Below are 18,498 nucleotides of genomic sequence, written 5' to 3'. Positions count from 1 at the left end.
CCCTGACAACAGCCAAAATATAAGCGAGTTCTTACATTCTCTTCATACTGACTCAAAACAAGAGCTATCTACTGGAAGAGAAACATTAACTCTATCCTAGGGAAGAAGCAGTGTTATCTCATTATTCTCATACTAAATTTAAAACAAAAGACCATGTTAGCTACAAAGGAGAAAAGATTCTAACTGCGTGGAAAATTACCTCAATTTCAGCTAACCTAGCACATGTGGTGCAGAGTGAAGTAAAAAAGAATGACATGGCGATGGGGAGTGTCTGAGGGGAACAAGTAAGCAGGACTGAATAAAACAGGAACTAGAACATTCAAAGCCTTCATATTTGTGATGACTTTCAGACTAACAGAATCATAGAATCACAGAAACATTTAGGTTTGAAAAGATCCCTAAGATCATTGAGTCCAACTGTAAATCTAACATGGCCAAGTCCACCACTAAACCGTGTCACTAACCACCACATCTATATATCTTTTAAATACCTCCAGTGTTAGTGACTCAACCACTTCCCATGGCAGCCTGTTCCGGTGCTTGATAAGCCTTTCAGCGAAGAATTTTTTCCCGATATCCAATCTAAAGCTCCCCTGGTGCAACTTGAGGCCATTTCATCTCACCCTGTCACACTTGGGAGGAGACTGACACTGGCCCTGCCTGTGGTGACTGGCTCATGTCGCCATCCCTCGCAGCAGGCCTGCTCTCCCCCATGGCCTCCGATGCAGCTTCCTTCTCTCCCAACGCCAAAGCTCAAAGAGCAAGCCAAAGGTCCCGCTGGAGCCTGCACGCCTTGCGTGTGCACCCACAGGAGCCCTGGACAAAATACAGGGGGACAGAGGCTGTGGCTGCTGAAAAGCAGCGAGGTCAGGGGCTGCCACAGTGACATTACAGGGGTGTCTGGGGCTGCCCCCGATGGCTGCCCAGCTAGTAAGGCTGACACCCCAAAGAGGGAAAGCCTGCTCCATGGAGTGTTTCACCTTGTTCAACTTCATTAATTTCCTCTCAGCCCAATTCTTCAGCCTTTCCAGGACTCTCTGAATGGCATCACAAACCTGTGGTTTTTCAGCCACTACTACCTATTTTGTATTATCTGTGAATGTGCTGAGGGTGCAGTCTCCCCACTGTCCACCTCCTTAATGAAGATCTTAAACAGTATTGGCCCTAGTACCGGCCCTGGATTACAACACTATTAACTGGCCTCCCACTGGACCTCGTACTATTGATTACAATCCTCTGACCCTGCATTATGTTACTGAAATAATGCATTCTGTTTAAGGAAAGCTGTGTTTGTCTTCATCTGGTGCAGTCGAAATCGGCATTTTGCACAGTATTTTATGCAGAATCAATGTCCGGTGTTAACTTGCTGAAGACTACCTTCTTCTGTCTCTTCAGTTACAGCTTTCTTTCACAATTAATAAAATTAATAAATATATTAGTAGATCATTTGGGTTAAGAACATGAATTCTCAGAACTGAGACATTTAAATGGGAAAGCAGAGGGAAATTTTGTCAACAAAAATGCCAGAAAGATGAATCTGTGAGTAGTATGTGATCTTAAACCAGTAATTTCTTGTTGCAAGCCACAAGAGTAATAACAAGCTGCACACAGCCCTGTTTTGTAGGGCTGCAGTAGCTCAGCAGCTTTGATAATCTCTCTTCTTTGGGAAGCTGGGAGAAGACCAGAAGATATGCACAACATGTGATTTGTCCTGACTGTGTCCTGCCTAGCTTTTTATACTGGTGAGCCTTGTTCATTTGACTTGTGTGTTCCTGCCCTCCGTCTCCTAGCTCCCTCCCCTAAGCTTTCTTCGCATATTCACAGAGCAGCAGAGAGATTTTTCTACTGTTTCTTGACCCAAGTGCAAAAGGCAGCGGCTTGGCTATGGTCTGCTGATGGGCCATATCTGAACTAACCAGTAGGCATAGCACAGGGAAGGTCGCAGCCTGAAGCACTGTGTGCCAGGAGGCCATACATTAAGATGCCCATTGCTCAGTTGCAGCTTTGAACTATGGGATCTCCCTTCTCCCGTGGTCTTCCATAAAGTTCTCTCCACCTGTGCTCACATAACTCCATTGCACACTTTGGCCAGCTGCAGGTCAAGAGGTGCATTAATCCCATTCATGTACATCCTGAGTTACTTAATGCTGATTCCACAGGCTGCTGCATGTCTTCCCTAAAATTGTGCACTTTGTTCAACTGTGACGGGCGTATTGTTTTACTGCTATATCCTGCACAGCAACAGAAACTGAACTTCTGATCCTTTTGTCCACTTCTAACCAAGGTAGTGGAAGGTAGGATAAGTGAGCTGCAGTAACCTGAATAAAATACAGATAACAATATTTTGTAGGTTAATATTGACGGGTTTCATATTTAGTATATATACATTTTACTTAGTATATATACATTGGAAAAAATAAAATATGTGCAGTGATCTTGTAAATCGAAAGAAACAACAGTGTTTTTCCTTTTATATACTTGTAGTGTTGCCTAGTTAGCCTAAAATCTGCGTAATACACTATAGGTAACAGAGGCTGTCACCTATTTTGTATACTTGAGTATATTTCAACATCAAGTTGTCACAGCTGAGCTTAAAAGACAAGGAAATCAAAATTTTGGCAGTGAAGCTGTGAGATATTTCCTAAGGAAAAGTTTAACACACACAAATAATACAAACATAAGCACGTACTGCTAGTTTTATTTAGCATTTCGTGTGTTGTCTGGTGATTCAGAGGACAAGTCATTTTACACATGCGCGGGTGATAATACTCAGTGGGATTTTTCTTTTTTTTTCTAGATTGAAAGAAGATGTTGAACTATTCTTAAATGGGGTTCCTTCCTTCTTATGCCCCATAAACTGTACATGTAATGGTCTGTGGCCATTCCTGATTAAACAGTGATTGGATGGGGGAAGTATCTGGAGGAGAAAGTATACAGTAAACTCATAATGTCGCAGGAAACAATTAATGACTTGACTGGTGAACTGGTGATTACAGAAGTAGTTATGGTTGTGGACCACTTCATCTGACAAAAAGAGAGCTTGTGAATACCCTTGCAAGAATACTGGTCTCATTGGTGTCAATATATTCACTTCCTATCCACTTAAATGTTATCGGCAGGTAGCTGGATTATTCTTCCCAGTATCCATTAGATAGTCATTTAAAAATTACTAATATGAATAATAAACCAAATTCAGCATTTGTGTTCTGATATATCCTCTTCAGTAACTTGAAAGAGACAAAAGTAATTCCAGCACAAAACTTAGCTGTCCAGGTAGTGTAAATCTCCCATGGGGTTTAATGAAAATAAGTTTCTCTGGTGACAGTGTAAGTTAAAGGCTGGGGTAGCTCAGGGAAGACAGGGCACAAGAACAGGATTCCTGTAGCTAGAGTTCTATAGAGACCTTGTTCATTTTAAAAAAAATGTATCTTAATATATATAATAATAAAATCTTATCTATATTGTATGTATATATTAAATATATATGTAAGACATTATTGTTAAATTAAGAATAAAATATTTGAAGCCATTTATGTTTTATTTGCTAGTCTTCAACGATGCTAAACTTGATTCTCTTCTGTGTTTTTGTTGATAGTGTGCCTTTGTGTTATTTCAATATAAGCTGTTTGAAATTAAAAGTGTTCCAAAAAATGCTATCACTTTTTTTTTCCCCATTAACAAACCATTGGTAAATCTCTGTGGAGAGGAATGTTAACTGTTGTAATATAGGACTTACTTATGTCCATACTCAGCCCACACACTGCTCTTATAAGCAGAATCATAATGGCACATAAATGGAATGAAAATCTGTTCTCACTGAGTCTTTCTTATGTAGTTATTTCCTTTTATTGGGAAATACCTGAAGGCCAGTACAAAAGGATGGATATAGGCATTCAGGCAAGTGAAAATGTCAGGACCTCTACATGGCTAGGCAAAGGAGCAGAAGGGGAAAGAAATAAAGGAACCGCGTGCAGTTACAAGAAACTTTTATATTTATATTACAGGGAAGAACTTTCTATTGGGATTTGGAAAGACAGCTTATAACAAGATAAAAATTAAAATGTGATCTTAATCCTAAAATATTTTTTTATGTGTATTACCAACATATGACATGTGAATTGCCATGTTACTGGTTTATCTTCTTTTTTTCAACTGATACTCATGTCTGTGTTTTTCAGATACAGACTGCTAAGTCTGCCACTTGGAAAAAAAAAAAACATGGCTTCTAGTACAGCAAACCCTGCTAACCATTTGCCATACTTCTTTGGCAATATTACCCGTGAAGAAGCTGAGGAGTACCTGATGCAAGGAGGAGTGACTGATGGACTATACTTGCTGCGCCAAAGCCGGAACTACCTGGGGGGCTTTGCCTTATCGTTGGCCCATGGAAGGAAAGTTCATCATTACACAATTGAGAGGGAGCTGAGTGGCTCGTATGCTATTGCAGGAGGCAAGTCGCATGCCAGTCCTGCTGAACTCATTAACTATCACTCAGAGGAAGCGGATGGCCTTATCTGCCTGCTGAGGAAACCTTTCAACCGACCACCAGGCGTTGAACCCAAAACAGGACCCTTTGAAGATTTAAAAGAGAACCTCATTAGAGAGTATGTCAAACAAACTTGGAACTTGCAGGTAAATCCTGGCTGATTTTGCCATAAAGTGGTCTTTGAGTTAGGAGAACAAGAGATTCCACTATTTGTTTCCAGCTTTAGCTGCTGCTATGTAGTATTTTTTCATAGTGAAGTCATAGCTGTTGGAGTTTTGAGCAGTTGGGTTCTTCCCCTGCCACCTCCCGCCCCAATACATGCAGTAACTTGGCCATAAGTGTAGTTTTCTTGAAATTTTACAAAACTTAGGACTTCTATGGTGTCTTGGGCTAGCATAGCGCTATCAATACAGGCTGAGGGATGGAGGGATTGAGAACAGCCCTGTGGAGAAGGGTTTGGGGATACTGGTAGAGGAAAGATTGGACATTAGCCGGCAATGTGCACCTGCAGCCCACAAGGCCAATCATATCTTGAGCTGCATCAAAAGGAGTGTGGCCAGCAGGTTGAGAGAGGTGATTCTGCCCCTCTACTCCACTCTGGTGAGACCACACCTGGAGTCCTGTGTCCAGCTGTGGAGCCCTCAGCATGGGAAAGACATGGACCTGTTGGAGAGGGTCCAGGGGAGGACACAAAAATGATCAGAGGGCTGGAACACCTCTCCGTTGAGAACAATGTGAGAGAGTTGGGGTTGTTCAGCCTCGAGAAGAGAAGGCTCTGGGGAGACCTTGTTGCAGTCTTTTAGTACTTGAAAGGGGCCCATAAGGAAGGTGGGGACAGACTTTTTAGCAGATCCTGTTACGAGCAGGACAAGGGGTAATGGCTTAAAACTAAAAGAGGGGAGATTCAGGCAAGATGTGAGGAAGACATTTTTCACAATGAAGGTGGTAAAACACTGGCCCAGGTTGCCCAGAGCGGTGGTAGATGCCCCATCGCTGGAGACATTCAAGGCCAGGCTGGACGGGGCTCTGAGCAACCTGATCTAGTTAAAGATGTCCCTGCTCATTGCAGGGGTTGGACTAGATGACCTTTGAAGGTCCCTTCCAACCCAAACTATTCTACGATTCTATGATCTACCACTGCACTGAGCTGTGTGATCTGATTTCCACATGCACAAAAAAGTAATAGATGTTATGAGCAAGATACAGAAATGGTTTGTTCAATTGCTTTTGATTCTGAATTCTTATGGGTTGATGTGCAGGCAGGCATGGCATCATGGTGACTTGTTTCACATCCTCCTCTCTTAGCTGGTTTGTTTCTGCAGTGCTTGTTTAGATTATATGCAAAGCAGACCCTGGTTTGTTAACTGCAGAGCATTGTGTATACATCTTCAGTACTGTGTGTTAAGCAGGAATGTTCCATGCTGAGGAAGACAGTCTAGGTTTTTTCCTTAGAATAACTGTGAAAAAAAGAGTCTTAATATGGAAACACTGGTGTAGGCTGCTGCAGTAGGACTATTCTTTCACCTTGGGATGCTGTGAGTTACCATTACGAATTCATGGAGTTATGTAAGGTTTTTCATCTGTTTTTTTACTAACAAGTAACCCTATGTGTTATGCTCTGTAAAATATGTGGAGCGATGCCCAAACTGGAAAAGACCAAAACTTAAAGTATATTTACTACAACTGCTGAGGCTTACAGTTTTTTCTGATCAGTCTGAGCCCAATCTAGAAGGAAATTGGTGAGCCCAAGTTGAAAACTGATGAATGTAGAGGTTTTTGCCCTCAGATTCTGGGCCAAATTTAGAAGTGATAGGTTGTAGATGGGTTTAGAATTGTTCAGGTTATACCTAAAATATTACTATATTTCACTCTAAAATTGGAACCGTCTTGTCTGCTTTGGGGAAATTTGTGTTGATGTCTTCAGCATGGGCATGCTGCAACAATGCAAAGTTTATTTCAGTAAACTGCCACAGATATGTAATATGGAGGTATGGTATGGCATCTCAGAGTGACACTAAGTATAATTAGCTATATCTCATTAGGATACAAATATGATGTAATTTCCAGTTGAAATACTGATATATTAAGGGCTTAATTTACCTGTTATTTTTCCTTCTGTTTCTCAGAGGTAAAGTAAGAATCCCAGCTTTGTGATGTTTAGATTACCATACGTCAGTTTATGTTTTAATATCTTTATAGCAACCAGATCTTTACTTCACATGCAACAAATATGTGCAGATTTTGGATGTCTCAAAAGCAATCCAATACTGGGAGTCTACTGGTCATGTTTTTATTGCCAAAGACAGTTCGAGTGCCCCACTGTGTTTTTACCACTTTTTAGGGGCATGCTCTTGAACAAGCTATCATTAGTCAAAAGCCTCAGCTGGAGAAGTTGATTGCCACTACAGCCCATGAGAAGATGCCGTGGTTCCATGGAAGGATCTCTCGGGAAGAGTCAGAACGTCGTATCCTCATTGAGTCAAGAAACAATGGAAAATTTCTGTGAGTGCTTTTTTTCTGTGGTATTGCTGTTTGCCACCAGTGTTAACTGCATAGTTCTTTTGAATGAATGTCAAATGAGAGTCTGTTCTAAAAGATGACTTGTTCAGAGGGAGAGAGCCCAGTCCAGCATAATACACATGATATAATCATTCCTGTACTAAGCAAGCATCTGCAAGATTAGCTTTCAACATAATATGAGAAACTATAGCAAAACGTGGGTGATTTTTTTAATCAAATCCTAGGTTTAATTCTAAAGGGAGCATCAGAGAAATTCAATACTAAGAAAAATGAATTAAACTTTGTTTTATAACTGATAAGCAGTACTAAGTGACTGTGGCAGGTTAACTTTGGACCACCAAGCCGCTGTCACACTCCCCCTTCTCAACAGAACAGGGGTAGTAAACAGTATGGTGCCGAATATGTGGCTGAGGAGCTTGGCGGTGCCCTGCAGGGGTGTCCACTGGGGCCAGCTGGAACCAGTGGTGAGCAGCCAGGGCAGCCCTGGCCTCCCCACAGAGCCCCTGCTGACAAAGCCCCGCCACCTGCACCCAATATGCTGACTAACCACAGTGTTAAAAATATAAATGAACTGCCTGTGTTAACAACTGTTGGCATCTATACATGTCAGTTTTCCCAGGGGCAGTGGTGGTGCTTTGTTTTGCAGTTAAGCAACAGAAGGAATTGCTTTTACCTTGGTAATGCCATTTTTTGCCCGCCGCTGTCTGCCTTTACTCGACCTCATGATGTTTTGTGTCATTTAGGATAGTGACTAACAGCTTTCATCTCATGAGGATTAGAGACAGTCAAAATCTTCTAACCAAAAAGTTTTTACTTTGGAAAATCCTCATTTGAAAAAAATCTATGTTTTCACTGAGCCATTATTCACACCCCCAGCCCGCCCCCCCCCAAGTGGAAGTATTTATGTAATGATACTAAATGAAGTATAAAGGTTATGGCCAAGGAAGAATCACTTAGAGCTGTGTAATTTCATAGCCTGCCTATGTAGTCTCTTTCAGTACTCAACTATCTTTGCCATTTTTGTAGCTAGTCCAAAGTAAAACCCCAGGAGTGAATGTGGGATGGATATGCGTCTTAAGTACCAACTCTTTCACTTTACTGATTTGCTGTAATTGTGCCACACTAATTGCTAATGTAGATGCAACCTTCATGTATTTCCATGTTTCAATCTTAATTGTCAGGAACCAATAGCTGCCCTAAATCTTTATTTCCAGTAGAGTTAATTCGTATGAGAATATTTTGAGTGTAGTGACATCCCATTTCTTGAAATCTCTTTTCTTCTCTCAGTCCTTGATTTTTTTCTGTTGCATGGTCACTCTTACCCAAGTTGCCATACGTCTTCATATTTTCAGCCTCATACTCACTCTTTCTTGGGATCACATCTGAGGATCAGGTTGCTTTTGTTGCCATAGGTAATAAAAATTCTGACAAAATCTGTGGAGCCAAAAATTCCCCTCATTACGGATTCATCTTTTCTGAATACTTCTTCCTGTAGCATAGGAGAAGTTTTACTGAAGTGATGAACGTAGCTGCTGTTGCAGATTACCAGCTTAGCATTACCATACCACCTCTCCTTTTCACTGCCCCTGACTTTGCTGGTTTTATTTTCCTATGTTTTAGACATAGGGGCAGGTGGATATGTAACAGGAGCAACCTTTTATTTTAATAACCTGGTTTTTTTTCTAAAAAAATATTACTTTCTGAATTAACATCTTACCAAATCAGTGTTCTATCAGCTGAGTCTTTATGTTGTTCATGTATTAAAACTTGCAGCTTTTCCAGTTTACCTCTTGCAGACATTGGTTCCTATGTGGTCAAAGTGCTGCTCTTTGGAGGAAAAAAAGAACCCAATTTTTCTTCAAGGAAATGGATTCCTTAGCTAACATTTCTTAACAACAGGGATGGTCTTTGGAGTGAGGGAGGGTAATTTTTTACCAGACTTGACATTTTCAGTCTCTGTTAGAGACCCTGGTCTCTTTTTAATCTTCTGTAAGCATTCCTACAGCTTTGAATAGAAATACTTCCCCAGCATTTCCCTGTTTCCCTCAGAGGTGGCCTAGGAGGCTTCTCCTGTGGGATTGGTTATGTCAGTGGGTGCACTATATAATCTTATATAGTTCTGCTGGAACTTGGGTGGCTGCTTTTGCATCAGGTAGATAAACCCATAGAGGGGAAAATGCTAACTTTAAGGGTCTGTTTAAATCATGGGAAGTGCCACTGGAGCTTAAATAATATGAGAATGTAACTGATAGTATGCTAAGCCCGGGTCTGCCTTATTAAGGACAACACTCTCTACTTCTGTGTCTGTAGGGTGTTTTCCAATGCATTAATTGTTCTTGCGTGGACTGCCTATCTGGCAGGTTTAGAGCTCAGGAACCACTTTGCTGCCATTTGCTCTTTTACTCCCAGGGAAGAAAAAGGCTGAGATGTTCATCTGCCCCATAATTTAGCAGCCAGAGCAGCAAGAGAAATAATGTGGTGTTTGTTTTTATCAGATATTGGTTATTTTTTCCTTTCAGAGCTCTTCTAGCTCTCAGATCAGTAGACCTAGAGGCCCATAGCAAATAACAAGAGAACTATCTAATTCGGGGATATTTTCTGTTTTCTGCAGTGCTTTACCTAATATGGGCTTGCTCAGCAGGTGTTGAGAAATAAACCACTTATTTGTTATCTAACTGAAAGAGTAGCAGCAGAATTGTCGAGTGCTAGAGAGGGACATTATTCTACAATTTCAGGCACAGGCATCGCATATTTTTTGTTTACCCAGCAGCAGTGTGTGTCAGAATCTTCTGTACCTCCATGGACTGAAGACTGTGAATTTGTGCTTGTGAGTGCACAGGGACTGTTTTTCTCACATTGCTTGAGACAATCAAGCCTAGTAGCTGACTGAAATGTAAAACTGAGAAACATTCAATGCCTAAGAGAAGTTCACTTGTCGAGGTAGGAATTGAAGCCTGGGAACATAGATGGAAGCTAGATTTTCAATGAGATGAGGTACTTGAAGGCTGTTCAACAAATCCACAAGCAGGTGCTGGTATATGATGAAAATAATGCTGTTTGTTATGAAAAAAATAGTGCATTCTTTTACAAAGGTCTCTAAAACTTCATTACACCAGAAATCTGCTGTCTGACCAACCTACACTGAAACAAAATCCAGTACAGTGGCGTCTGTGAGAACACATCTAATGCTACATTTCCTTAGTGCTGCTTTGCAGCAGTACAAGATCATAAAATCTAGAAAATTTTTTATATAATATGGAAATAGTTGAAAAGCTTCTTGATTTCACTTCAAAATGTCACAAATATAATAATACATCTAACATCGTCTCTCATCCAAGCTGCCAGAAAAGTTCTGAGCAACTGTGGGTAGTTTACTAAGGAGTTTTCAAAGGTCTTTTTAAAGTTTTGGTCATGACTGAAAACTCAATGAAATAACTATGTCTGTGGGTGCTATAGAATTTGTTTTCAAAGCCAAATATAGAAACAATGTAATGAAATGATGTGAAATAGGAAGCAGTGCCCACCTCTTCCAGGAAGAACACTCATGAAAGATTGCCAAGTTAGCTGCAAAATTTGGAGAAAAAAAACTGTAGTGGTGAAAGAGAAGGAAAATATGGTATCTCTAAAATTACCTGAATAGCAACTCAAAATAGAGAACTTTATTTAACTCTCAAGTCCCTGTTAGCTTCATTAACATTGCTTTGCATGCTAGATAGGATGCTGGTTCCTATGAGACTTTGTTTTTTCATTAGACTTTGCCCTCTAGGGGGCATAATTTTAGATTATGATGATCAATATTGTATAGATGATAATCACAGATAATACTATTAATATTATTAATGCTGTTATTAATATTGTAGTGATATCTATAATGAACCTAAAAGTTCAAAATGCCAAGTAGTTGGTAGGCTTAGACGACCATAAAAAATTTCCAAGGCAAATTATAAAATACATACAGTGAGCCATGTTTCTGGAGGTGCTGCATTCCCCTCCACAGCAGCCTGCACGATGCCCACAGCTCCCTGGAGAGCTATTTGCTGATCTTCAGTTAGGTACATAGTGATGTGCCAATGCAGACCACCACAGCAGGGCTGTGGCTTCTCAAGGCTGGTTCTGCGCTGTGTGCTTCAGCAGCAGGGTAGGTCAGAGGTGTGAAGAGAAGATGTGAACCCTCACCAAGATAGCTGTACTGAGAATATCCCCTGTTGTGAGTGCAGTTATACAGTAAAGCTATTTGTTAGGGTTTTGCTGGAGCATAGCATATTTTGCTGGCAGGGCAATGCCAGCAAAATGAACTACAGTGATGCAATCCTTCTTGCAGAGGTGTTTCGTCACTGTGCAGCACACCACAATAGCCTTATCAGGAGATGAAGTTTTAGGTTCCACTGTAGACAGCAATAGTGTGTGGCTGAGCTGGGTCCCAAATTCTGTAGTGTGCTGACATTTCTGAAACAGCTTTGAATGTGTTACTAAACAGAGGAGAAGAAAGTATGTAAATATAGGCTGCAGTCAGTCCATTTTTTCTTTTGTATGATCCTTTTACAGATGGCGCCAAGTTCATTCCTTATTGCCTTCAAACTTGGAAAATGTGCAGTGTGCTGCAGGTATTTAAAATGATAATGAATAACCATGTCGTTAATAACATTACAAGAGACATGGTCCTAAGGACAGACAAGAAGGCAATGGCTGGAGCTTGCTCAGCAGTGGGGAATGTCAGCATCTCTGGCATCAAGGAAGCTGTTATCACTGAGGACACAAAGCAAGGCCTTTAAAGCAAACCTTAGCATACCCTTGGATTCAGGAGTGAGAAAAAATTCGCACCATTCCTAAAGCAAGCATTTTGCTAGTTTATTTCCTCCATTATTCTCCACTGTAGAATGCTGTGGCCTCTTTTTTTCTACGCAGTCAATGAGGCATGTTGTAATAGCCATTTATTTTTTTTACCCTCAGGGATATTTTCCTTTAGAAAGAAAGCTATCATTTGGCTTTTCACTTGGAAGGAGAAAAAATTGGGACATTGTTCTTTTTGCTTCCAATCAAAAATGGAGACTTTACCAAAAGAGAGAATGGTTAGCAATTTACGCAGTCTGTAACGATACTCCAAATAGTTATTGGTTGCTATTTAGGTTACATTTACAAAAACATAAGAAATACTCAAACACATATAGCATGAAAATTAAAGTCAATAACTAAACCTTCTTTGTGTTGTATCATATAACAATTTGAGTTTCTCACTTTCTTCTAAAATTGCTGGTTTAGAGTGTATGTCATAGAAAATCTAAATACCTTGCTACTTCTCTAATATATCTATAAATTCAAATTTGCTCTCAGTGATGTTGTCCCACTTAATCTCAGTGGATGAAAGGACAATATTGTTTATTTACAGGTGTTTGTTATCTTCATGTTTTTCTTCAATAGATATGTAATTCTCTGCAATGGCATGAAATGGAAGACCAGGTGATATTTCACTGCTGGCTTCCTTCCTTGCCAAAATGCCTTTTAAAAAAAACATGTATTTTTTTTAAATGAGGGTGGTTTTATTATCAATTTGTATCGAAGAACAATAAATAGTGTGTAATTTCAGAGCACATTAAAGCAGATAGTGCATTTGGAATTCTGGACTTTTTCCTCAACATTCTGAAAATTGTTACTGTTCACAGAACAAAAGTTCCATAAATGAAAAGAGCCCCCGCATCTGATGTGATGACCCTGAGTGGTGCAGGCAGCACCATCGAGAAGATGTGAAAACTTTGGTTTCCATTTGAAAAGGTTTCAGTTTATAACTTTCAGTTTGAGCAGCCTTTTTCTTTGATTCTATTTTTTACAGTGACTGTAAGGTACTGGATAACATGTACCCAGCTGAAGTTCTGGAAGCTTAGCCTAACCTAGACAGACATTATCACCGTCTACAAAACCAGAACAAAAGTGCCCCGTGACAATTCTTGTCACCAGCGGCAGTAGAAGTTTTTGGTTTGGACTGTGATGGCAAATTCTGTGAGAGCGCTTTTTGGAGCAGTAAGGGTTCTAGTTGACAAAACTAAGACTTATGCTGTCATTTGGCTTGTTGCTTCAATGCTCTTAATACTTCTGCTCCTCAGACATATTCTGGAATATAGCAGTATTTCCTGTTGTGTTTTGTAGGGATCCAAATTGTATTGGAGTTGACTGGCTATAGTTTTAAAAAAAACCACCTGGAACATAACCCCAGAGAACAAGGTTCCCTCTGGACCCTCGTCAATCTTAAGTGTTAGAATGGAAGTTTTTTGGGTGTGCACTTAGAAATCAGGACTGTCTTCTCTCATTGATGGCTGCGCCCTCAAGAAATGTTTGTGATGCCTCTTGTGATAGTAACAACTCTTGCGAATTAGAGTCAGTTTCAGTAGAGCTAATTGTTTTGGAGCCATCATTTCCTCATGTGAAACATGAAGGACTTTTGTTACTGGGAAACAATCCGTTGCATTTTTATAATTTTACTTGTGCTGTATTCTGAGCAGAAGTCTGAATGCAATTAAACGCCATTCATTTGTGTTTTAGAAGCAATGCCCTCTATTCTGAAAATATTTTCCCAAGCCTTATTTGCTAAGGGCAAGTCAGAGGAAGACTAAGTAAAAGTCATTCTTCATTTTAGCAGAACCTGTTGCTCTGCCATGGTCAGTCAGCACAGGAAATCAGCTAAGAAAATACCTTCATGTCATGAAAAACCACAAAGTGTTTCAAATTGCTTTAGAGACACTAGGCAAGTTACTTTGGTTTCAGAAAACAAAAAAACCTGACCCTTCTCTTTTCCTTTAGTCAGTGTCCTGTTCACATCTTAGGCAACAAAAATCATTCTGCTTGAAAAAATAGTTGCATGAGTAGTTCAGACAAAACACAGTTTTAGTTCAGCCCTGAGTGAGTCAGCTGAGGAGCAGAATTTAATGCTTGCCTCTGCAGTCTTCTGAGATGTTATAGCAACTACTAGTGTTGCACCAGCTGAAGCTTCCCAACACCTTCATGAACATATCCTGCTATATTTCTTTTCAGGGCTTTAGAAAATTCAAGAGAGAGTGAATAGATTTCTGTGCACACTGGAACAAGAAATGTTTCAGAGTTGCTGAATCAAGGGTTTTCATAGGAAAAAACCATTATTCCAGAAAATTTTAGTCCAGCTCTATTGCTGTCTCACTATCAGCAGCGAGTATGGGCAATTGAAACTAAAAGAAAAAGCCTACTTTCTAAACTCAGAAGTGCTGCGCCAGCTGTGATAGAGCTAGTAGCAAATTCCTATCTACTTCATGTCCAGTCCCCAGAAGACACTGGTCTCAGGGTGAGCTGGCCTTGCGTACGTATAAAACAACTCTGCGACACTTAACAGCCATCTCAGATGCTGCTCACAGATCTCCCGGAAGAAGGAGATCATCCTGGCTACCTATCAATTTTAAACAAAGTTTTTATATTACATTATGTGATCTCTTCCTGGTAAAGTTTAGACCAGATAGATACCACAGTACCATATGAAATTTCATATGAAATTTGTGTGAAATGTCCAACAAAGCTTTAATGTCTTTACAGAAATGATAAGAACTGATGATTACAGAAATGTATGATTTACATTAGGTTCCCAAACAAGCTGTTTCAGTGCACAAAGATTTTCCCTTTATTTGTATTTCACATTATATTCTTTCAGTATTTTATCTTCTGCCCCTACTGCCATCTCTTTATTTCAAACTAAAAGATAAAAGAGAGAAATCTTGCTTTAATTAAGACGTTTATCTATTGTTTTTAATTTTAGGTCAGCAGCAGAGGAGATGGAAGTGTAGCTGCTTGGACCCTGGCCTCAGGCCTCCATAGGCTTTGCAGGCCTGCAGTGCAAAAGCCTTCAAACACCTCCTTGCTCAGACAGCACTTTGTGCACTGCACAGTGCTGTAGCTGCCTAGCAAAGAGCTCCACATTGTGGATATTCTGTTTTCATCTGTTACTTTTGGGGAAAAAGAAAAGGGAAAAAAAAAAGAAAGAAACTTTAGGGAGTTCTGAGTGAGCTGGGTCTCTTTAGCTTGGAGGAGACTGAGGGGTGACCTCGTTAATGTTTATAAATATGTAAAGGGTGGGTGTCACGAGGATGGAGCCAGGCTCTTCTCAGTGACAACCAATGATAGGACAAGGGGCGATGGGTTCAAACTGACACACAAGAGGTTCCACTTAAATACGAGAAGAAACTTCTTCACAGGGACAGTGCCAGAGCACTGGAACAGGCTGCCCAGGGAGGTTGTGGAGTCTCCTTCTCTGGAGACATTCAAAACCCACCTGGATACTTTCCTGTGTAACCTGTGTTCCTGCCACGTTGTGGGGATTGGACTAGATGATCTTTTGAGGTCCCTTCCAATCTCTAACATTCTGTGATTCTGTGAAATAAAGGCCCAACAAAATGTCTTGAAAAGTTACAGTGCTGATTTTGCTTTATTTTAATTCAAAAGCTTAAAGGAAAGGATGGTTTAAAAAAAAGCTTCAATCCAAATCCTCATTTCTAGTAAAGCATGACCCTGAAAATCTCTCTTATTCCTGCAGTATCCGAGAAAGAGACAGCAATGGTTCCTATGCCCTGTGTCTGCTGAATGATGGAAAAGTACTGCATTACCGTATTGACAGAGATAAGACAGGAAAGCTCTCCATACCAGATGGAAAAAGATTTGACACTCTCTGGCAGGTCTGTTAATTTTGAATCGCTTGGATATCTGTCATCATGTTTCCATGTAACTGACTGAGGCAGCTTGTTTTACTTTCCTGTGCGACAACAGTCTTTAGCTAAATAGCAACAGGTTTTGGCAGGTTATTTGTCATACGTTTCTAACTTTATGGGGTTTATATACATGAAGAAAATAATATGTTAATGTAGAAAACTATGTAACTCTAGAGAATTTAATAATTTTAAATATGATTTTGCAGATTGGCCGAGTTTAAAATTGCTGTAATTATTACTCAGTTAGCTGGACATTCTCTAGAATGGAAGACTGTTTGCATTTGCAAGCAACCATGTTCAATAATAGCTATGCTAGATATAGTCTTTCACTAATGTCCTTTATGACAGCAATAAACAGAATTCTAGGAGGCACAAAGGGGATGGTTTAGGATGCTGTACGCATACTGCATTCTTTAGCTTTGAAATTCTCTACCTTCAAGGCTGAAAAGGATAATTTGCTGAGGGTTACCGCCAAAATATGTCTGAACCCTGGTCAAGATTAAGCAATTAAGGAATGCATAGCTGACTATGCTATAGTCAGTAATAAAGCTGAATATTGAAGAAATGACTGTGTAAATTGAAAATGCTGAGGTAATTGAAACCCCTGCAGAAATCTCTTATGTCCTTTTGCTTAAAATTCTATTAAAAAAAGTAAAGAGAGTCACAAGTCTAAAATATGAGTATTTACTTGCATACATTAATTCTTAGCCTTTCCTGTAGATGTCTTGCATATTTATTTCCTGGAGTTACTGGAAATTTAAAAAATTTAAAAGCAGCTATGATATCTTACAAGTTTTTTTTGAATATGTCTGCAACTCTTTCAATCACAGACCCCCTCCTTTCTACCCAAATGCACTAAAGCCAAAATAGCAGTAGTGAACCTGTAATAAAATGGTGTGGAATGAACAATCCAGGAACAAAAATGGCCACAGGTATTTGTGCTATACATTTATTAAATGCTTACATCCCATTACAACTTCGAGGTCGAAAGGAAGCATTGTGTATTAGGACAATTCCTAAGGGAAAAAAAAAAAAAGGAAGCAAAAAAAAAATTCCTAAGGAAAAAAAAAAGGAAGTAAAAAAAAAAAGGAGGGGAAGGATCTCAGAGTTTGCTCAGAGTTTGCTCAGAGTTAGAAAGCTGATTAGCTGAATCAGGTGTGGAATGCTGAATTTTACAAATCCAGTTCCTGGATCAGGTTCCAGTTTCATCCCCAAGGTTACTTCAGAAACATGCACCCCTGCTAAACAGAAGTAAAGTTGAGGTAAGAACACACACAGTAAAGATCTTCTGTATGCCCAGTTCATTTGCTGTAATGTGTACCAAATATTGTACATATGCACACAGTTTGAAGAGAGAATATATTTAGTTATATCTCCCTTACCTTTTAATATCTTTTTCTCTCCTTATCTCTTTTTTCCCCCCTCTCATTCTGGCAGTTAGTTGAGCACTATTCATACAAACCAGATGGATTACTAAGGGTTCTTACTATTCCCTGTCCAAAAGGTGCAGAAAATGGTGAGTTATTTCTGTTATTTTGATATACATAAATAGCCATGCTAGTGATGGTGATGATGTGTGTATTTTTTCCACTTGTGGTGTAGGTAGGTGCAGATTGCTGTAGATTATAAAGTCAGATAAAAATAAATTTAAATGTTAAATTTCTGACTTCTCAAATGAGTGAAGATCTGCCAGACCGTGCAGGATGGAGGCAGATCCTGTGGGCCAGCAGGTGCAGTGTGGCTGTGGGCAAATATGCCAGTTGGGTGCAGTGAGAGTGCACCCAACAGGTGAGTTGCCGGTAGATGAGGAGTTGCTTCCCATGCTGGGGGGAGCTGGGCAGAGCAAGGGATTGGCTGCAACTGACACTGAAAGTGTGAGTCAGAGAGCATTCCTTGATAACTTGGGGGAAGGGGGTTGAGGGGAGTGTTCTGAGTCCAGTATGTTTTTCGGCCTTTTTCTTCTATAATGTCATGTTAAATACCCATGAGACCTTGTCCTCCGTCTTGGCCTGATTGCCGAGGGAAAAAAGATGCTTCTGCCTGATCCTTGTCTAACTCGTGCTGTTGCAGAAGCGATGTTCTCTCCCTAAGGCCTTCTACCAGTGCCATGGTGAGAGAGTATGCCCATACCTTTTCAGCTTCTTTGAATCATTTAGGCACTGCACGTACTTCTGTCTCTGTCACAGCAAGCACCAGAGTCTGCTGCGTGATAGAGACAAAAGCAAAGAAGATGAGCAAGGACAAACACTGTAATATCATTTAAAAACTAGAAGGTTGGTCCCCTGTGTAAAATTTTGTGTTCTTACAGTGCATTTCTCATCTTGCTCAGTATTCTCCTTCATTTGATTCTTTTACAGATAATGTTGTTTTTAACACTCATCCTCTTCCTGGAACCCCATCTAAGGTAAGAGTAGGTGGTGACAGAGCAGTAGCATTTATTTGAGAAGACTTACAGTCACATACTGCCCTAGGAGTCCTAATGCTTAGATATTGTTGCAGCAGTGAATTTGTTTTTCTAGGAATATAAGCAGTAAGTGGAAAAGAAGAAGCTTAAGATATTCTAGCAGGGTTTTGCATGTGCTATTCATAATTTAATTTTGTTAATTTCTTTTATAAATATATGTGAAAATCAGTAGTTTTCATATGCAAAATGCCTAATTGATAGTCATGTTCTATAGTGACTGTATCAACAGGAGAGCTACTGCTTTGTTTACCTTGTCCGTTTTGAGGATGTGCTGACTGAAACAGAAATGGATGTTCGATTTATTTCCATAT

General features: G+C 39.9%; 1 protein-coding gene across 2 annotated transcripts in view; it reads left to right on the top strand.

Moving 5' to 3' along the window:
* Positions 1-18,498, top strand: part of SYK (spleen associated tyrosine kinase) — a 52,619-nt gene that overhangs the window by 19,256 nt on the left and 14,865 nt on the right. Inside the window, exons 2-6 of one of the 2 annotated variants that reach the window (XM_065656686.1) lie at positions 4,179-4,632; positions 6,828-6,988; positions 15,552-15,690; positions 17,161-17,239; positions 18,081-18,127. In XM_065656686.1, the coding sequence (XP_065512758.1) occupies positions 4,219-4,632; positions 6,828-6,988; positions 15,552-15,690; positions 17,161-17,239; positions 18,081-18,127 (840 nt within the window). In that variant the 5' untranslated portion in view covers positions 4,179-4,218. Of the gene's footprint in view, positions 1-4,178; positions 4,633-6,827; positions 6,989-15,551; positions 15,691-17,160; positions 17,240-18,080; positions 18,128-18,498 lie in introns of those variants that run through there. The other variant, XM_065656687.1, reaches the window with a different exon arrangement.

This window comes from Caloenas nicobarica, chromosome Z, assembly GCF_036013445.1.
Source record: "Caloenas nicobarica isolate bCalNic1 chromosome Z, bCalNic1.hap1, whole genome shotgun sequence".
In the NCBI taxonomy this organism is placed as follows: Eukaryota; Metazoa; Chordata; class Aves; order Columbiformes; family Columbidae; genus Caloenas; species Caloenas nicobarica.
The sequence above is the reverse complement of the archived record's forward strand: the minus strand, read 5'-3'. Positions and strand labels throughout refer to the sequence as shown.